General features: G+C 33.5%; 1 protein-coding gene across 3 annotated transcripts; it reads right to left on the bottom strand.

Moving 5' to 3' along the window:
- Positions 1–1,149: 1,149 nt before the first annotated feature.
- On the bottom strand, positions 1,150–7,194 carry LOC114711756 (peroxisomal biogenesis factor 6-like). Of its 3 annotated transcripts, none has more exons than XM_028896187.1 (16): positions 6,820–7,194; positions 6,354–6,475; positions 6,184–6,272; positions 6,070–6,105; positions 5,771–5,822; positions 5,411–5,506; positions 4,956–5,014; positions 4,695–4,866; positions 3,882–4,254; positions 3,731–3,809; positions 2,928–3,496; positions 2,288–2,423; positions 2,122–2,190; positions 1,935–2,009; positions 1,707–1,835; positions 1,150–1,251 (listed from the first exon to the last, which is right to left on the bottom strand). In XM_028896187.1, the coding sequence occupies exons 1-16, from the start codon at positions 7,020–7,022 to the stop codon at positions 1,165–1,167; spliced, it is 2,346 nt and encodes a 781-aa protein (XP_028752020.1). In that variant the 5' UTR covers positions 7,023–7,194; the 3' UTR covers positions 1,150–1,164. The 3 variants fall into 3 exon arrangements, with proteins under 3 accessions (XP_028752020.1, XP_028752019.1, XP_028752018.1); XM_028896186.1 differs by having other exon boundaries at positions 5,771–5,834; XM_028896185.1 differs by having other exon boundaries at positions 5,771–5,858.
- Positions 7,195–22,228: the final 15,034 nt, after the last annotated feature.

A 22,228-nucleotide genomic window follows, 5' to 3' on the forward strand; every position in this document is an offset into this window, starting at 1 on the left:
TAAGTTTTAGGCTCAAGTCTAATGGTGACATATTTATATACGTGTATGTCTAATTGTATAAAAAAAAAAATATTTCCCATAAAAGACTATAAAATTTAGTAATGCGCCTAGGAATTTTTTCCAAGAATACTCAAATATCATAGTACCTCCTATCTTAATCTAGTTTGATTTGTAGTGCAGTTAGTGAAGATTTGGAATGAAATGTAATGGGACGTTTTGTCCCTATGTTTAGTTTTATCTTCTCCTATTGTTATTCTTCAGATTAAAAAATCAACTCTTATTTTATGTGAGACGAAAATGGATATTGCCAAGTAGAAGGCTAGGGACCTAGATTCATAATTTCTTAGCCATCATATTTGTCATTAGAGAGAGGATTCCAAAAGAGAGAAAAGAACATTAACCAAACAAACTTAGCAGACCCTTGCCCCAAAAAAAAAAAAAAGTCTTAGCAGATTTGCGGTTGCGTGGTTGGCACAAAATCGGAAGTAACACAATTATAATTAAAATGATATAATTTAATTAAAATATATAAAATAATCATATATAACCTTGAAATGAGTAGTATTTAAATGAAGAGATATTAATCTACAAGTAAATGGAACATTCATGTATGAATTGAAGGAAGCAACCCAATAGGACGGTGAATACAAGTTTCTCAGGTTTTTATACATCCTCTCTCACTTATATATTGTGTGCAAATATACCGCAGAGGCCATGATATTCTTTTCCCAAGTGATTCAGCAATCAATCATGTCTCCATTCAAAAGAAGAATAATCTCTTTCCCCTTTTCTAATGCAGAGATTTCCCAAAAGGATTTGGCATCACAACAAAGATTTTAATTTCATTTGGGGTAATGATTTCTACTTTGAAGCCTAACAAGATCAAACTATTAAATGCGTTTAAATGCTCACATGCACAAACAACCAGAAGATATATCTCAAGCTTACTTTTCATTTCTCATCATGAGTCTTGAGCAGTGATAGTGTCTTGGAACTGCCCTCCAAGCATAGGCCTCAAAATGACAATGTCTTGCTTTAATAAAAGTTAATCCGATGATATCATAGAAGGATATCAACTGAAAGACATATAACTAGGTTTCATTTTTACGGTAAACCATTCTCCTACTAAAAGTTGCTCCAACTGAATTCATTTAAGTGATATTTCTACCGCGAACCTCGTTCTCCATACAGCTCATTCCACTGCTTCAACTGATGCATAATTAATCCGCAAGCATCAAAACTCGCAGGAACCTGTGGGAAAATTTAAGATTTAGATTCCTCTACATGCGTCATTGATAAATGAGTAGGCTTTTTCAAGGGCAATGAAGAAAGGACATTCAACAAATATATGATCTCTTGTAGCAATCTCAGATTTACCTAATAATTTAGGTAGGTTTGGCTATGGGCTGAAATCTTAACCTGTTATATGTATTTTCTCACAACAGTGCAAGAGAAAGAAAACTAAAAAGTTTCCAAAATCAATGGACTAAGGACATTTGTTAGTTGAATATTCAATCGAGATCAAATGGTATTATCAATGAACACTAAAAGCATAACCAGCCCCATATTATTTACACAAACATCCATTTATAGCAAGTATTTTCCCATAATGGTTGAAGGGAAAGAAAAGAAAAAGTATAGGCCTAAATCAAGCAAAGATCATAGTCATCCATATAAATTGCGGGGGTTTTTTAGGTTAACCTTACCTGATTCTTAGCCTGAATCATGTCTTCCATATTTATAGGCCTCAAGGTAATCACGGGCTCTTCTTTGTCCTCCTTAGCACTAGAAGCAGCTTCTGAGCTTTGACCTTCAGCATCTTTCTCACTCTTGTCCTAAATTAACAAAAAATTTTACGTTCGCTTAGTCAGCTAAGAGATAATGATTAAGTTGAGAAGGCATGGGGAGATGATGTTTTTAGTCAAGGAAATTGCCTTCTCTTTTGTATCCTCTTTGGCACTTGAAGCAGCTTTTGAGTTTTGGCCTTCAGCCTCTTCTTTATTCTTCTCCTTAAATGAGAGAAATTTTATGCTAGTCAGCTAAAACATGATAATTAGAATGAGAGGGCACATTGACATGATGTAACAAGCCAACATTGTCAAGTTTGGTTAGTAACATTACCAAAGCCTCCAACTTCTCCTGTTTTATTAGCTCCCTAACAGGTCGATAAGCAGCAGCAGTGCACAAATTCTATTTAAAAGAAATTAAGTGTCACGAGATGGCGGCCAAATGTTATAAGTAGTAAAGTAGAATCACAATATGAAAAGGAAAGACAAAACTAAGAAACCTTGAGGTCGCTTCCAGTATACCCCTCTGTCATGACTGCAATCTCCTTCAAGTCTAAATTTTCAGTATTTTCCTTACTTAGAAGGGTTTTCAAGATAATCTCCCTAGCCTCCACTGATGGAAGACCAACCATGATTCTGCTCAACATTGAAAGTTATGAAGATATCAATCCTAAAATCATAACAATGTGGATTTAAAAATTGAATTATTCAATAATGTTACTAAGAGATCAAGCCAGAATAAATTTTCCAAGAGATGCTTTATAGAGTTTCTGAATGGTTATAGCTTGCTTATGCAAAATTGAGACTGAGACTTAATTATCCATGCAAGAAACATATTGGACAAGCACAAAGCAAGGACTCATAAAGATAAGAATGGTTAGAGATTAGAAGTTTTACCTGAAGAGTTGGGAAAATATAGAAAGTAACAAAAGTGTTTGTCCTCAAAGGGTGTCACTGGTATGTTATGCGTAACATCTTGATCATTTGAAGGCTAAAAGTTTCACTTATTGAAAGCTAATCTTTCTGTTTCTTTATGAATACGTAGCTACTAATAAAGGTCATGTATGCATTTGTTCTCAAGCCAAAAGTAATAAAAGAATCAGAAGTGAATGAAGAAGACTACCATGAAGACACATATACCTTCGCTCAAATCGCCTTATGATTGCATCATCAAGGTCGAATGGCCTATTGGTTGCAGCAAGAACCAGAATTCTCTCATCTTGTTTTGTCAATAGACCATCCCAATGGGTCATGAATTCATTCTTAATCCTCCTCGTAACCTCATGCTCTCCACGTCTTGCTCGACTCCCGAGCAAGCTATCAACCTCATCAATGAAAATGATAGTTGGAGAAACCTTTGCAGCGAGAGAGAACAGAGCACGGACATGCTTCTCAGATTCTCCAAAGCACTTTGATGTGATGGTAGACATGGAGACATTGATGAAACTAGCTCCTGCTTCATTGGCAATTGCCTTTGCAAGCATTGTTTTTCCAGTACCTGGAGGTCCAAAGAGCAATATGCCTCGACAAGGCTTAAGAAGCCCACTTTTGAAGAGCTCTGGTCTTCGAAGTGGAAGCATGACTAGCTCTTGTAGTGATTCCTTAATTTCCTCTAAAGCACCAATATCTGAGAATGTAACTCCTATCTCATTCGCAGGGATAAGTTCTTCTCTTATATGCCCCTCATGCTGATTGTCTGGACGAACTTCCTGCCAGCACAAAATTAAACCAAAACTGAAATACCGGAATGAAGTAGCCACATAAAACATTGGTTAAACGCTCCCTTTATGCATAATTGCACTCTCAACCAGCTGAGTTCTATTGCATAAATCTAGAATATTAGTCTTTCACCATCCATGTAATCTCTTTTTTTCTTTTTATTCTTTGGAATGCCTTGTCCTGGTCCATTTTGCTCTTACTCATGAGTTTGAATGTAAACGTACCTTTTTTCCCCTAGTTTGTTGCTTCTTTCCCTCGTCCCTGCTTTCCTTTTTGCGAAATAGATCCAAACCATGGCACAAGCTGTGAATTCCCAAGATCAGTCACTAGAACATGTTTTCCTTAAACAAATAAACAACTGGTCCAAACTCTTACCTTTCAGATGATATTACAAGCTTTTGATTCCGATATTCTGGATCCTTGATATTCATCAAGTAGTAAGATATTGCGGATAACACAATTTCTTCGATATGTTTACTTAGTATCTTTGTGTCCTCATGGCTAATTGAATTCAAGTCTCTACATTCAACATCATTTTCTGCCAGTACATCAGCAATGTGGTTTCTGTTATCTTGAGACTCAATTGTTTTCTTGTTCTCTTCCAGCTGGGCTTTCCATTCCTTAAGATCATTTTCATCTTCTGGTGGCTTGATCTTAATGATGTAAGGGAACAATGCTACGAGCCTTTCATCAACTTTTGAACATTTATTCTCTTTGCGAGACAACACTATGTATGGTGGGAGATTTCCTATAATCACAGGCAACACAACCTTTGTATTAACAAATAATATTATCACTTTAGAGAACACAGACTAATATATATTATGTCCCACTTGGCCATAATTCGTTTTAAATTTCAGAACACAATTTCAAAACAAATGCATTTGGCTCCTACATTGATCATTTAATGAATAAAAAGATCATAAACAAATGTTTCGGGTTCTCAAATAAAAAATTGGCCTTTATTTTTCTGCTTTTCCAAACAACTGTATACTCTTTCACCAACTAACTTTGCTTTTTTAGTTCTTTACTCATATTCTCAATTCATTACAAAATGAAGCTTTATGATGAACTAGAACACAAACACACACACATCACTTTTTCAGCAAATAATTTTTGTAATAGTTCCATTTTCCTTATGTATCCGGTCTTGAAATAATATTCGGATAAAAATTTTGCTAGCCTTACCAGGTTTTTTGGTTTGGACAGCGATCTTGGAACCGAGTATCAGCACTGGCCCTCGAATTTCCCCCAGCATATCATTAAACAACTTATACAGTTGCTCTGATTGGAGGAAAATCTTGTCAACATCCCTAATGTACAAGATGATGGAACTCTTTTCTGACACAGAAACCAATACCTGGAAGAATCATATTCATCCTACCAGTTAGCTAGAACCAATTACTGAGAAATTCCCATTTCTTCTTGAAGCCATGATGATGACAGTACCTTGTAAAGCAACCGCATAAAGAGTTTTTCATTGATACACAAGCTACTTTTCTGCTTAGCTGTGGTTGAAGATTCAGAGCAATAAGCAAGAAAACATTTAGTTTTATGTACAATCAATCATAAAATAGGCCATTAACTATTTTTGGTGGATTAAGAATGGCAAAAATGTGATAATTTAAACAATAGATGGATTTGCTAATTAAAGCAATTAGCAGGAAAGAGGTAAGTAGTGCCAGTGTGTGCATCTGAATTAAAATACAGGGTTATTGAAATTAAACTGGCGAAGGATGAGTAAGCCCAGAACTTGCAGACCATGGCAACCTATAGTTTTGCATACTAGTCTAATTTTAATATGGTTATCTTACGATGGAGAGAAATCTATCAAGAATATGAATAATATGCACATGAACTAAAACAGTAGAACAGATAGAAATGAAAATGCGTTCAAGTATAACCAGAATTTGCCGGAGCAGATTGGGAAGCAGTAGTCGCACGAATATTTGAAGTGATATTGGGACTTCCAGTAGCATTACTGTGTTTCTGAAAAGTGCCTGCATAAAAGTAGTCAATCAATATACACTAATGTGGTATCATACAAGTTATAGAAAGAGGCCAAGAACTGTGAATATTACCATAATCTTTTCCAGGATCATGAGTTCATGATTATGATTACGGTAAGAGATATTTAACATTGAACAAGAATACAATACTGCTAATTGCTGAATCAAGCATGGTTAAATCAGTCTTAAGCTCCCCATGAAATGTAATTTAAGGCTAAGAAATATGGGGCAAAGGCCTGTTTCTTCCCTCCCTACCTTTAGTTTTGCCATTTGAAGAGAGGACAGAACCAAGCAAATCCGACACTCCCTGGGAAGCCACCTCAGATAAGGAAATTTTAGAAGACCACAAACAAAGCAAATGAGTTAGGTAAATCACCAGATAAACCAACTCAAATGTTTCTGACTTTGTGATTCATTGTTAAAATATGACCAAAAAGAGAAAATGGAGAAAAAGCATATTTTTATGGAAAAAGGGAAGTATCTTCAGTCTTTAGTGCACACCATGACAAAGAGGGGGGGGAAGAAACAAGCAAATGCAGAGCAGGAAGACTTACTGATTCTTTTCTTACACATCCATATTTGCTTTGTATCTGCAAAAGGGAAATAGGCCAAATATGAATGTTAGCTTACTCAACAAACAAAAGAAATTGCAAAATGAAAACATTCACCTTGGAAGAGAAATCAGCTACATCTAGGAGCAGCAACTTTGATTCAAAATGATGTGCTAAAGCCCTGGCAAGCGTTTGTACGTAAAATTCTGCCCAAAAAATTTGAAAAATGAAAATGAAGCAAGTATGAGAGTCAAACCGACATGACATGAGACATCTTCATAACATACCCGCGGGTCCAGAAAGCAGAATTGCCCTGCTTGCTGGTGAAAGGTTCCAAGTGTGCTTGGAAAAGAAAAGTTGCCTTAAATGAACAGATGCAGCACTTTTCAATAACTCTCGAGTTCTTTCACTGTCAATGCGGCGGAATAAGACTTGTGTTATATACAATGGTAATAATAACTCAGACTTATATATGATTTGAAACCTGAACCAGAAGGAACATGTTGTTTACAAAGTCCCACTCCAATTACGAATAAATGTCTCAAGTCAAGCACATCAAATTCCTCCAAAGTAGAACAGATCACTATGTTTACCAGTATATTATTACATAAGGAATAACTTCGAACCGTAAAAGTAAAATTAAAAAACTAAAAGAGTGCAGCTGAGCAGAATATTCCTGGATGAGGAAGACCATATATATTCGGAAAAAGTAAATGCTCCAGATTGCAAGAAATGTTCAAAACTTTAGATCACCTTAAGTAATACGGAAACTCTTGAAAAGTTTCTTTGCATTCCTTTCCATCGATCACCTGCCTCAAAAGCTCCTGCTCAATCTGTTCACCATAAAGCTCATCACCAGACTCGTGATTCCCTCCAAGCCCTGAGCTCAACCCAAGGCTTGCTCCGAGACCAACCCCAACACCCAATGCTGACAGCAAAACGTGCTTGTGCTCCATCTCTTTGAAACAATTTGCTCCTAACCTCTTCTGAGCAAGCAAAACTCCACTCCTTTTAGCTCTGGTTTTGGAAAAATACGCCGAAGGCTATTTGGCAGTTCAAGTGCCCACCATATGTGTGACCCTCTTCACCCCTCCCCCCATATAATCGAAGTATGACTTGACGTGAGTGCGTGAATTCCTAAAAGGGAGAAACTTAGCTCACAAGTTGTTTAGAAAGAGACGTGTGGATTAAGATGACAAAATCAATCCATTAGTCCCAGCATTTTAAATTCATTTTCACGAATATATTTGCTCATTTAAAATCAGTCCCCACCGTTAGCTACAGTTTAAAAGTTAGTCCCTGTGATTCATCGCATCTAGACAACAATTCCACCTATGGATACTTCGCATTAACACTGTTAAGCAACTGCTGAGGTGGCGCGAAACGAAAATTGAACAATGATGTGGCATATATGTTGCATTAAAAATGGAATGACGATTTCGATCATTAAAATGCACACTTGACCTCTGCTTTGAATCGGAACAAATTACTGTTAAATGCAAGAGTGGGATGAGGCAATAATGTGGAAAGTATAATCCATTATATCATTCGGCTTTACGAAAAACTTGGCCTGCTGAACAGATTCAGCAATCCCTAAATGTAAAGTTCTCCTATCCCAATCAGCATTGTCAGAGGGAAGCGAACAACTTTCCCTATAGAAATAGCGGCCTGTATCCCTCTCTTTCTATTTGAATGTATTTGATTTGCCTGGTTTTAGAGAAATCACAAAAAACTTCACAGAATGTTTAGTACTTTTCTTGCATGGGATTCGCCATTGCCATCGTCGCAATGTAATCAGCACTGCATTCAGGCGATTAACCCCAAGAACTTTTATTTGCTCTTTCCACAGTCTCCGCCCCAACTTCCCCGGGACCATTCCTCCTCCTCTCTCCATTACTGACTTTGCGCTCTTCCTCCTTCCGGCAACTGCTTTAACCACCACCGCGACCACCACGCTTCTCATCGATTCCGCCACCGATCGCCACTTGTCCTACTCAACCCCGGAACGGATTACTTTTGTGTGGAAGGGGCAGAAGAGATTGCCAGCAAAAATAGCCATATTAATTATGCTGTTTGTCATATATAGGCTAAAAATTTTTTCCCATTGCATCTTATAATAAAAGTATGGAATTTTAGCCCCAAAAAAAAGTATGGAATGAATATTTAATAATTAATACTCTCCTCTTGGCCAAAAAAGTTTCCTTTATAAGAAACAAATAACTAATTCTGAAAAATAAAAAATAAAGTTAAAATAGTTAAATTTAATTAAATATGTTCCAAATATAACATTATTTCCTGAAATGTCCTCATTTAATAATTGATTATTGGGCTTAATAATTAATCTTACTGACAAATATATATTTTTAATGAAAATAAAAAAGTTGCAATAAATATTTTAAATAAAAAGTTGTTCTTTCTTATAAAGAAGACTAAACACAATTGTTGTCCCATATCCACTTTGGACAAAACATATATAAATGACAAAAGCCCCCTCCCACAAAGAAACCACTTCAAAAGCCACAAAATGGGAAAAAGCTTGTGAAAGTGATTTTTAATGGATATTTTACCTTTTAAAAAAATTAGGGATAAATCTCTCATTACAAATTTAATTCATAAATGGTCTTTAGAATGATTGATTATACAAAAAAATTAGTTACACAGAAAGAAAGGTAAGTTGCATAAAGATAAGATGTTTTGTACAAAACATTATTTGGATATAAGGGTTTATTTTACACATAGGGAAAATAACTTGCACATAGAGAGAATTTTATTTGTACAAAAAAAATTAAGTTGCACATCGCACAAATGAAGATTATTGCACATAAGGGAAGATAAATTACACATAGAAGAAGTTAAGTTGTGCATAATAAAAGTTAAGTAGTATAAAGTCCTTACGTCCTATTTGCTAACTAATTTTTCAATAAAAGACTTATTCATAATATTTTCTTTTTTTTTAATTGTTTTAATTATAAGTTTTAATTATAAGTATACACACGATCCTATTTAGAAACTTCAAATTTAAAGATGGTGTAATCTATTTTATAAATTTCAATTTAGAGTTTATCTAAACATTTAATGCATTTTTTTAATTTTATTCTTAATTATTTATTCTCCCTCTTCTGTTCTATTCTCTTATCACATTTCTTTGTACACTCTCTTTCATCATTTTTTTTATTAATTATAAAGAGCATGTTTTGAAAAGAAAATTATATTTTTAACTAATTATTTATTATTTGTAAATTAGCTCTTTCAGAAAAGTTGGGAGCATAATTCACGCACACCAGATGGTCGGCAACTTTGTAATTGCCTAATAGGTATATAAGGTCGGGAAACTGGAAACGTCATTGGCGCTATGTCAGCGCATAGAAACAAAACATCACCACCGGATCCTAAGACTTGAATATCCAAAAGTTCTCACATCAACATCATCAATCTCAAATAAGTCCAAAAGCATCATCATATGTAATCAACATCGGTCTCAAGCATTTCACATCTCCCATCTTATATTCTACCAGACATATTAAAATACGTAAGGAGCTCCGAAATATGAAAATCTTAAAATAATCTCTAATCTCTCGAATTGTCTTAACTTCCATGAAGTTTTTAAAGATCATTTTGGAATTAAGTTTTTTTTCTTGTGAAATGACCTAATTATTCACCCATACCAAAAATCTTCCACCATCGTTGAAAGTTAGAGCTCCGATGGCTTTTTGGGCAAATATTCGTTTAGGATTTTCAAAAAGATATATGATTATCAGGCCACTAAAGCTTCTTGGTTATATGGTACAAAATGTTATATTACCTCCGGTCTTTAATATAAAACCTTGTTTAACTTTTATTTTAGTTCTAAATATAAGATTCTAATCCATTTTATCTCTTATATTTATGCATTTTTTTCCAAGGTAGTTCTTCTAACAATGATAATTCTAACTAACACACTTAATTAGCAAAGATATTTTAGGAAAGACAACACTTATTTATTACAAATAACTAACTTAACTTCTTTTATTAATCTCCTCAAATTAGTCAACTAGCTCTTATAATTGGAACCGGAGGTAGTATAAAGATAACTATCAAATTTTAAGATATATAAAATGACTAGAACAACTAAGAGAATAACAAGTCATTCTCCCTGCTAATGCTGAAACATAACAATATGCCATGTTGATTAATAATATTATTTAAATATTAATTTTTAAGGGTTATATATATATATGAATATTTTTTTATATTTTATTAAATTATATTATTTTAAAATGATTGTTTTGATCCTCAATTCAACCACAATTAGACTAGTAACCCTTAAATTATTATGTATTGATCCATCCACGATTCAACGACCCGTCTAACTTTTAATATTTTATTTACCTTTTAGTCACTATTAATGTCATTTGGTGGCCGAGCCAGACCATTTCGATTTACTCAAAAGTTTCGTAATTATAAAAATAAAAGAATTAAATTTAAATAAATTTGCCCAAAGTATGTATGAACAAGCAGAAATATGTGGGGTTCTAAGTCAGGCGCCACTATATATCCTCAATAAATAAACCAAGGCATTGACTAGACTTTTCTTGAGTCCATGAAAAAGGTTGCTCTCATGTATTTATTTTTATTTTTACTTTTATTTTTGTTTTAAGGCCCTTTTCGAGGAAAGCTTCCCTACAATTTGTATATGTGATTTTCTTTTTCTTGCGTTCAACATTTCTGACGTAATGCTTCTTTTCTAATATGTTAATCTTATCCACTGGGGCTTAAATAGTTAAATCTTATGTTGTCTTAAAGATTGATATTTTTTTCTGCCAAATTGTTTTAAAGATTATATTGCTTTTGAATATTCTCAAAGAAAAATCTTTACTAAAATATTATATGAGGGTCAAAATATTAAGATAGATTGATTTAATTAGTACCGAGAAGAAGCAGGTGTGCAAGTACTTGGAAGTGGAAGAAAAAGAAGCAAATTATTTATTAAAAGATTTAGAAGTGGGCTTTCATATGTGTTTATGTAAATTTAGAATGCAAAGAGCATATCCAAAAGAGCAAAAGAAATTAAAGGAACAAAAGAGAGGCCACTAATTAACATTGATTTTTTTCCACATTCTCTAAAGGAACCCTTTTTTACTTTGTCAATATCTCATCCACTTTTTCTGAAGATTCTTTCAGTGCATTTGTTAACATATGGCTTTTTCTAAAGGTGATTGAAAATCCTTATAAACATCTTAAATTCACGAATGCAAATAAAAAACGAAATGCTTAGCTCACTTCTCACCTAAATGGGGAGATCCTTTAAATGAAAACCAGGATATTTTTCTTGTAAGGGAATAAATTAATCATAACAAGGCCAAAAGTGGCTGATATTTTTTCTTTGATAAAAATTAAACAAGTATGTAATTTTATATTTATAAAGATACTATGAAGCCCAAAACAACAAAAAAATAAAAACCTAAATCATAGGGGGCTCAGATCCCAAAGACGCTTTCTCTACTAAAATCAACTGGGATCCCTAATAAAAGATTTTGAAAGACTTTCATTTGCTAACGTATCAGCCAGTTGGTTTTATTATCTTGAAATAACCTACAACCTCAGCTTCCAAGAGTATCTCATGAAGTTTTGAATCTGAATGGGGATTAAAGTAGCTCCTCTGTTACTTTTGATTATCTTGTATCATACCCAGAAGATTTTTCACATCAAATTGCAGTATAACTCTCTTAGATCTGAGATCCGAGCAAGATTCAAGCCTTTAACTATTGCCCATTCTCTGTTTCAAGAGCACTGCAAGTAGCAATAAAATGAGAGAGGCCAACAATCCAATTACCAGTTTAACTTGAATTGCTCCACCACGTCCAACTTTATTGTTTGATGAGCTCATAGCACCGGCTACGTTTACTTCAATACACCCCACTATGCAGGTAATGGCCAAACTAATCGTTCTGCGGTAGCAGTCTTTGAATTTCTTTTTCTTGGTTAAGCACAAATATCTTTATATTGAAGGTAATTCTATTCTTGAAGGTTTTAAGTAATCAGCTTCAATCAAAAGATTATTTCACCATTTTCAAAGGCTACAAATAGCTACTCCCCAAATTTAATTACAAAACAAAGAGGCCTCCCATCTACATATTAAAGAAGCCCAATATTTAATTTAATCCATCCCACTTTGCAGCTAAGGCAATTGCCAAACTAATCGTTCTGAAGTGACAAAACTATTAGAAGCGGTTTCCTCCTGCACCTGAACATATTTCTTCCAAATCTGCATCATAACTGTAGTAGGCTCCCAAGATTTTTTTTTTTTGTTTTTCCAGATATCCTTATATTGAAAGTAATCCTGTTCCAAAAGTTTTAATTAAAGAGCATCAAACAAATTATTATTTCTCCATTTCCAAAGGCCCAACATTGGGAGGCCCACTGAATGAGAAACAGAGGACAAAACAGAAAAAGTAAACTACAACTCAAACATAAACACTCATGAAAGTTGACCCAAATGGCTGGGTGAAGATCCAGTTGGCTAAGCCCAAGCCACAAAGACAATTCTGTAGCTTCAATAACCAACAAAAAGCAGTTTACCAAAAAAAAACACCAACAAAGAGCACGAACAAGCATGCAAGAGGAACGCCACAATCGTTCACCGAAGAAACCAACGACCCACGACATAGTTGACCCTCAAGCTATTGGAAACATCTTTGGCCAAAAGCAGAGAAATTCTGCAGTAATGAGCTTGATCAAGAATTAATCACACAATTAGCCTGCCAGTGTTTTTATAGCCGCCACAGCACTACGCATTCTAGGACAATTCCATCACATATATATATATATATATATATATCTGTGTGTGTGTCCTCTTCATTTTTCCTCCAGGCCAGCCTTTTTGGTAGCAGGCTCGTTGATCCACAGTGAATATGTGAACTCCGATGTCCATCCGTTACTGTCATTAGCCTCGGCACCGGTCATTGCTACTAGGATCTTGGAACTACTTTTTACAATCAATATGGATATTTTAAAAAAATATTATAAATTTAAGAGACAAAATTATATTTATGAAGAAATATAATCTCCAACTATCTCTTCTTCTTCTTTTTTTTTTTAAATAACCCATTGGGTTGCCCAGTATCTAGCACTTTTTCTTAATCCTATTATTAGGTATCCAAGCAACCAAGTAATCTGAATTGAGCTTTGTAGGATCACTTTGAACTATAAGCTCTCCCAGCAAGTTTTAACGTAGCTGCATACCCTGGGTGTGAATATGAGACCACTAGTTAATCTGGACAAATCCCTCACTAATTTGACCAAGCACTTGTTACACTACAAAAAAGAAACAGTTGATTGGCGACGGAATTTGTGACAGAAACAAATTCCGTCACTAATTTCCGACGGAATTGCGACGAAAATTTCATCGCTAATTTTTTTGACAAATTAGCAATGAAATTTTTTCATTGCTAATATTAGCAACGGATTAGTGACAGAATTTATGTCCATCGCTAATTCGTCGAAAAATCTGCTAATAAATATTTAGAGACAGAATTAGTAACGGAATTTTTTTCGTTGAAAATTTCTGTCGCTAAATTGTTTTTCACAGAAGTTTTTGTCACTAATTCTGTCGTTAATTCTATTCTATCGCAATTCCATCGCTAACCCCGTCACTAATTTTAAATTTCATTATTTTAAATTATAATCTTACAAAAATTTATATAATAACAATTAAGAATATAATGATTTTAAAATATTTTTAATTATAAAATAAATTGATATATTTGTGGAGTTAGTATTAATGAAGATATTGTCATCATTCATGTTATCATTAGGTATATACTAAAAATAGAAAGACAATTTCTTAGAAAACTTGTTTATATTTCGTTAACATAAATTCCTTTTGATTATTAATAATAATTAAAAAAATATAATAACAATATTAATAACTTTCTTATACAAACTGAGATAAAAAAGAAATAATTTTATCATATGTATAATATATTGAAATATATAATATATGATAGAAATTCAAAACCAAAAAATGAATTTATATGAACGGAAACTAATATTGAAGTGAATTTTGAATTTCAGTCATTAAACAATAAAATTTAATCATGATATAATTAATACCCATAATATAGATTGATTTTAGTCTTCAATACAAAAAAAAAGTATATACAAAGAATTTTAAGAAAATAAATTACATAGGATATATATATACACAAAGTATGAGAATACTGTTTATCATAATCTATTCACATCATTTAATTTTTTATATAGAATAATTTATTAGATTTTATTATAGTAGTTATTTTTTTAATAACAAGATTTTTTCGACTAATTGTAAATGATTTTCTTCAAATATATAAAACACATATAGATAATATGAAATAATGTAATATAATACATATATAATTAAATTGTATATCTTATTAATGTTAATTAAAAAATAAATTTTAAAAATATTTATAAAAAATTTACTTATGATTTAAAATTCAAAATTAGTGCAGTTAGAAATTAAAATTATATTAAAAATATTTTTTAAAAAATAAAACATTATAAAACAAATATTTAAAAATTATTTTGTCATCAAAATAGTTATGATTAAAATTATCATGTAGTAAATTTTTAGTTTTTAATAATGTATATGTATATATAATTGTTTGTGTAAAATAATATTATACTAATCCGGTTCTTAATATAACTTCCAATTGTTAAGTTTATTTTGATCCTAAATATAAGATTCATTTCTCATATTTATCAATTTTTTCTAAATTATCCCTATAGATACTCTCTCAACCATAATTAAGTAGAAGAGAAAGAGGGAGTATTAAGCAAGATGATTATAGTATTTTAAAAAAATGTGTCACATTTCTTATAATTAACTAACTTACCTAACTTTCTTAACCTAATCAAATTAGTTAAATGGGTCTTATATTAAGGACCAGAAGAGTATATATTTAATTTTATATAATAAGTCAATAGGTTCATTGTAACTCAACCGGTAAAGCCACACGTGTGCACAGATGAGGTCCTAGGTTCGAGCCATAGAGAAGTTACTTTGAGGAGGGAATTATGTGGTGGCGACACGTAGCAGGCAAAAGTGACATGTGATGTGATAGCAGAGGTGAGGTGATAGCACATGTGGCAGGCAGAGGTGAGGTGACAACGACATGTGACAGTCATCATTGAGGTGGTAGGGATATATAGAGGTGGTCACTGGCAATGACGTGGCGATTGGTAGAAGTACCACATGGCATTTTAATTGAAATTCCGTCACTAATCAATTAGTAACAAAGGAATTAGCGATGGAACAAATTCCATCACTAAAAGCATGTTTTTTTTTAGTGTTAATTGAATCTCTAACTAGGACCAATGGTAGTAATTTAACATTTCTTTCATATTTTAGTCTTTGTTCTTATTATTGGGTTTCCAATACTTTATAATAGATTTTTTGAAACGTTGGACTTTTTATCCTGCAGTTTGAGCTTTTTTATGACTTTCATTTCACATGAAACGCCTCACACTATGCTGTTTGGTGGATAATCCCCCGTGTGGAACCTTTTTTTGATCAAATGAAAAAACATTATTGATCACTGGGAGAAAGCTTACTTTACCTTTCTTTTTTCCAAGATGCTTAAACTCCAAGCATGTGCTAAAAAAAAATGCATTGTTATTGCAAAATTGTTTTATTTTTAAAGTTTTGTTAGATACAATGGATTGAATGAGAGAAAGGAGTCTGGAATGACAAAATGAAAATAGTAAAATATGATTGTTGTTGTCTCCAATATTACCACAAAAAGAAATGGGTTAAGGAAAATGACATGACAAACCAACATAAATGTTTGTTATTTTGTCAATCAATATTTAAAAGAAACAAACTAACACAGTAAATGCAGAGCAGAAAAACTTACTGATTTTTTCTTGCACATCCATATTTTCTCCTCACCTATAAATAATCAAATAGGCCAGTTACAAATATACTTGCTAATTCAGCTTAAAGAAATTAAATGAAAATGTGAAAGTAAATCACCTTGAAAAGAAGTCAGCAATATCTAGCAGCAGCAACTTTGATTCAAAATGATGTGCTAAAGCCTTGGCAATTTCTTGCAAGTAAAGTTCTTCAAAATTTGTAGAGAAAGCTAATGAGTCGTTGACTAATTTGATTAGATTAAGAAATTATTTAAGTTAGCTTTTTGTATTAAATATGTATTGTCTTTCTTAAAAAATCCTTGTTAATCACACGTATTAACTAAAACTACCTACCATTTATGAAATATTTAACATGTGCAACTATTACAAGGATTACCTTGAAAAAAAATAGATAAATATAATAGACAAAGTGAATTGCGGTTTTCTATTTAGAATCAAATTGAATGTCAAACTAGCTTTCATATCAAGGACCAGAAATAGTAATAAGGATTATCTATTCTTTCTAGGGGAATTTCACTGTAGGACCGCAAAGACAATTAATATCAAAGAGCCCCAAAAAAACTTTCTGAAACCTCACTGCAGGACCAAGGGACCAATCTGATATTAATTTTTAGAGTGAGATTACAATAATACCCCTCCCCTTTTTATTTTATTAAAAATAAATATTTACCGGAGTTACTGTTCTGACCACCGGAGGTCGGAGGTCCGGCCACCGGCGCTCAGGTGGCTGCCGTCGGGGTCCAGTCACCGGTGGCCGGAACAGTAACTCCGGCGGGACCTCCGGTGGCCGGAGTTTTTTTGTTTAAAACAAAGTGGCCAAGGGAGGGTTTGAACCCAGGACCCCTTGGCACACCAAAAGATTCGAAACCACCAAGCCAAGCAACCCATTCAATCATAAAATGCAAATAAAACTATATATAACAAAATAAACGCAACAGTCCAAATGTAAGTGAACAAGTGAAATTAGACAATTTACAAGTGGAATTCAGCAATTTACAACAAAAATTAAGCAATTTACAAATAACATAATGGAACTCACAATCCCAAATACAAGTGTTTAAGTGTAAATGAGCAAATAAAATTTGAAGATTTACAACAAAAGTTTATAGATTTGCATATGAAATTCGACAATTTCACTTGCTCATTTGCACTTAAACACTTGCATTTGGGGTTATGACTTCTATTATGTTATTTGTAAATTACCTAATTTTTGTTGTAAATTGCTGAATTCCACTTGTAAATCGTCTAATTTCACTTATTCACTTACACTCAAACACTTACATTTTGGATTGTGAATTCTCTTGTGTTTGCCAAATTTGGGTTGTAAATCCATAAACTTTTATTGTAAATCTTCAAATTTTACTTGCTCATTTGCACTTAAATACTTGCATTTTCGGTTATACTTCTATTATGTTATTTGTAAATTGCCTAATTTTTGTTGCAAATTTCTGAATTCCACTTGTAAATCGTCTAATTCCACTTGTTCACTTACATTTGGACTGTTGTGTTTATTTTTATAAAGTTTTATTTGCATTTTATGATTGAATGGGTTGCTTGGCTTGGTAGTTTCAAGCCTTTTGGTGTGCCAAGGAGTCCTGGGTTCAAACCCTCCATTGGCCACTTTGTTTTAAACAAAAAAACTCCGGCCACCGGAGGTCCTGCCGGAGTTACTGTTCCGGCCACCAGTGACCGGACCCCGACGGCGGCCACCTGAGCGCCGGTGGCCGGACCTCCGACCTCCGGTGGCCGGAAGAGTAACTCCGGTAAATATTTATTTTTTAATAAAATAAAAAGGGAGGGGTATTATTGTAATCTCACTCTAAAAATTAATATCAGATTGGTTCCTTGGTCCTGCAGTGAGGTTTCAGAAAGTTTTGGAGGCTCTTTGATATTAATTGTCTTCTGCGGTCCTACAGTGAAATTCCCCCTTCTTTCTAAAAGGTGCTTTATCATAAGAGACAAATATGCATAAAATACCTGTTGGTCCAGGGAGTAAAATTGCCCTGCTTGTTTGTGGAAGGTGCCGGATGTGTCTAGAGAAGATAAGTTGTTTGAGATGAACAAATGCAGCACTCATCAATAACTGCCGACTACTTTCACTGTTAATGCAATGGAATAAATGAGAATTATACTATCAGGTGCCCTGTTTCAGCTCACGTTATGATTTTAAAGGGTTAAAAAAAAAGAGAAAATTAATCTTTTGGTCCTTCAACTATTGACTCACTTATAACTCAGTCCCTTGATTATGACTCAGTACGACTCAGTCCCTTAACTTTTAACTTTCTTATGACTCAGTTTCTTATTTTTGCCTTTTTTAATATTATGATCCTTGTCATCTCCAACTAATCATGAGTGATCCTATGTGACAAGAATGGGTAAGAAAATCACTTCCAACTCAGCACCACATAAGCAACCAAGAGCGAGGACTGGAGAAGATGGTGAAGAGGGAAAAATAAAAAGAAAACACACTATGAACCCAGTATAGGAAACGAAGAAGAATCTGAATTGAGTTAAGCAAGGCGAGTCAAATTGGGGTGTTGGAAAAAAAAAAAAAAAGAATAATCTCTAAAGGTAGAGAGGGAATGAGTTCGAAAATGATTCTAAATAGTAAGGAAATTTCAAAGTAAATCCGTCAGATATGAAATTGAGCAAGATGCGAAGATGGTGGGAAGTATCTCTGAAAGAAACAAACAAGAGTCACCGTATAACCACACCACATAATTAAAAAAAAAAAAGAACAAACATTCAACTTGCGAACGACCACACATAGAAGATAACCCACCTATTATACCTGTCCTCCTCTTGCATTTTCATGTTTTTTGAAATGACGAACCAAATGCCTTCTCCTATTATCACATGTTGTGACACTTTTAGCCCATTCATCGTATTAAAACTTTGAATTCCCAGATTTTTCTTAAAAACCCAAAAAGAAAGATTGATTTTAAAAAAATCTTTAAAAATGATATAAGATGTAATATCCTAAAAAAATTAATTGAAAAGTAATATAATATAATATAATAATATTTTATTATAATATTTTTTTAAAAAAAGTCCAACTTTCCACCGATATTTCGGTGGAAAGTTGGAGGGGGTGGAAAGTTGGGGAGGGTCGGTGGAAAATTGGGGGTTGGGTTTGAAATTCCCTCTCCACAATAAATGTGTGGGGGTGTTAAATAGCCCCCCACAATTCATTTCCACCCCCAGCAGGCGCAAGAAGGAGGGAGAGAGAGAGAGGGGGGCCGAAGTGTGTGAGAGGGAGAGAGGAGCATACCGGTAAAGGAGAGGGCAAACTTTGAAGATATTTTAGGTACATAAAATTACTTCTTTTTATCAAAATTTTTTTATAAATATTTCTTGTATATTTTAAACTTCCTATTTACGTTATTACTATAGTGATTGGAGAAAATTTTGAGACTTATATATGATCTAAGTATTGAGTTTTTACAAAAGATGACTATCGAAATTTAAAAGTTAATGAGTTGTTAATTTTAATCGGTTTATATTTGTCTTATTTTTAGTTTTAGTATTTAAATTATTTATTTAGTTGAAAATCTGTCATTTATGGGATATACCATATTTTTACCGATTAAATTTAAGTTAAATATTTATAAAAAAAGTTTGATAAAAAGAAGTAATTTTATGTACCTAAAATATCTTTAAAACTTATCCTCTCTTTCACCGGTATGCTCCTCTCTCTCTCACACACTTCGGCCCTCTCTCTCTCCCCCTCCCCCTCCTTCTTGCGCCTGCTGGGGGTGAAAATTGTGGAGGGTATTTAACACCCCCACACATTTATTGGGGGGAGGGAATTTCAAACCCAACCCCCAATTTTCCACTGCCCCTCCTCAACTTTCCACCCCCTCCAACTTTTCACCGAAATATTGATGGAAAGTTGGACTTTTTTTTTCATAAAATATTATAATAAAATATTATTATATTATATTATATTATATTAGTTTTCAATTAATTTTTTTTTTAGGATATTACATTAGACATGTCGGAACTGGTTGTCTTCTCGTTCCATGGTAGCGTGTCTTGCTCTTACAAATTAAACCAAAGAAGAGTGCTTTGCTGAAAAAAGTATATAGCATTCGGCCACATAGGATGACTGTACTGGGCTCTAAAATCTTTTAAAAAGTTTGCAGCATTTTTATGGTGGGTTCTCAGCAGTTCAGATCCTTCTTCATCACCTGCACAGGGTTCGTTGCGTCGTCGTCTTCTTTTTCCCGTCAACTTTTTTTCCCTCTTCACCTTCTTCGCCGGTCATCCCATCTTCTTTGGTTACGTGGAGCCGAGTTGGAGTTGCCATTCTTGCCATAGAGGATGACTCATAATTAGCTGGAAATGACAATGACCATAATATAAAAAATACAAAAATTAAGGGACTGAGTCATAAGCAAGTTAAAAGTTTAGAGACAGAGTTGCACCGAGTCATAGTTGAGGGACTGAGTTATAAGTGAGTAAATAATTGAAGGACCAAAAGAATAATTTTCCCAAAAAAAAACAGCATCATATATTTTTATTAGCATAAATAGAACTAACAGCTACAATATGTGTAAAATCTGTAACTGAACATGATAATTCTAAATCTGACAAAAACCTTAAAGTAAATGCCAATTATTTCTTCATTTTGCCTTTTTCACAAGACTAATCTTATGAAGAAAGTGACTAAGTTAATATAATCACCTTAAGTAATAAGGAAAGTCTTGGAAAGCTTCTTTGCATTCCTTCTCATCAATAACCTGCCTCATAAGTTCTTGCTTAATTTACTCATTCCAGAGCTCTTCTTCCTCATCAGAATTCCCTCCAAGCCCTGAACTGAATCCAAGCCCTGCTCCAAAACCAACCCCAATACCCAATGCTGACAGCAAAACATTCTTTGCTCCATATCTTTCCTGCTTCTTTTCATACTTTTTTTCTGATATTGTGATAGAAGAAGATGCATACGTGGTCTAAAGGCTGACACTATTGGGTCAGATTTAAGTATTGTTTGGTATACACTAGGCAGCTCTACTAAAGATGTCTTTTATGTTCATACGGACTCGAACCGGAGGCCAATTTGGTAGAATAAGCCCAGGTGACTACTAAGGCAGATGCCTATTATTTGGAGATGGGGATTAGAGGAACAAAGAATTGGTGGCTGCTGCTGTGGCCTATATGTGACCCTTTTCACCTCTCGCCTCCATATATACACGCGTGTGTGTGTAGAGAGAGAGAGACACACACACACACAAAAACATAGACACACGCGTGCCTTTTGTAATATCCTAAAAAAAAATTAATTGAAAAGTAATATAATATAAAATTGTGTAGATTAATTATTGGTTAAGCAAAGAATTGACCTTGTGGTAATCCTTAGTATTGCTTTGGAGAGAGGTAACCACTTTCCACTTGTTATATGTGCTAATATGTTGTTTGTGAGTATTTTGCTGTTTTTAAAATAATATTTGATATTTGGAACTTGAGTAGATATGTTATATCTTTTGAGCTATGAAAATGTAATTGAGAAGTTTGGAAAAAGATATATGATTATATCTTATGGATTATACTGAGAAAAGACTGAGACATCTTAGACTCTGCATGTAACGCTCCTTCGAAAGTGTTGACTTTTGACTAATGAGCTTTATAGTTTATATTAAACTGATTTATTAGTTCGTATGTTTGAAAATATAAGTTTGGTTTGGGCTAATGGTTGAATGATATTTCTGAACTTTGAAAGTCCAACGCCCAAGGTAATGATCGATGTTACTCTTATTATAAGTGTATTTTTTAACCATGATAGCGATTTTAAATTTTAAGGTTTCTTCTTTTCTATTATAGTTAATCATTTAAATAAATTGTTGGATTTAATCTAAAATGGTTTTGAAAGAACGGTTGTCACACTTTGAGTTGGTGGCGTTAAATGAATTCCAAGAAGACAAAGAAGCTTTCTTTATTTTGTTTTCTTAGTGTCCAAGTCTCACGCTAATTCCTTAAAGCGTAGGAGAAAATGGAGAATTATTCCGTCTTTACCATGTGATACTCAAATATGACCGCTGCTTTGTTTGGTGTTTAACTGAACGGTGCCTTAAACAGAAAAGAAAAGGGGGGGGGGGGGAGTTCTTGTCCAAAAAAAGTTCTTGTCCACATACAGTGAAACTAATAAAGCTGGAGTTTCTAGTGCTAGACAATAATCTTTATATATATATATAAATATATATATTTGACAAGAAATCCTTTAAAATTCAGTAATACCTTAGTATTTATAAGTAGGCATGATTTTTTTTAT

The sequence above is a fragment of the Neltuma alba genome, unplaced genomic scaffold (assembly GCF_004799145.2).
Source record: "Neltuma alba isolate B1F8T4 unplaced genomic scaffold, ASM479914v2 tig00011313_pilon, whole genome shotgun sequence".
Lineage (NCBI taxonomy): Eukaryota > Viridiplantae > Streptophyta > Magnoliopsida > Fabales > Fabaceae > Neltuma > Neltuma alba.

Bases quoted from the DNA above. Each gene is read 5' to 3' on its own strand.
- LOC114711756 (XM_028896185.1), bottom strand. From the start codon at position 7,022: ATGGAGCACAAGCACGTTTTGCTGTCAGCATTGGGTGTTGGGGTTGGT. The intron at 6,273-6,353 runs GTATGTTATGAA...TTTTTTGGGCAG, and splicing joins TCTGCTTTCTGGACCCGCGG to AATTTTACGTACAAACGCTT. The intron at 4,867-4,955 runs GTACTGTCATCA...TGATTCTTCCAG, and splicing joins TTATGCGGTTGCTTTACAAG to GTATTGGTTTCTGTGTCAGA.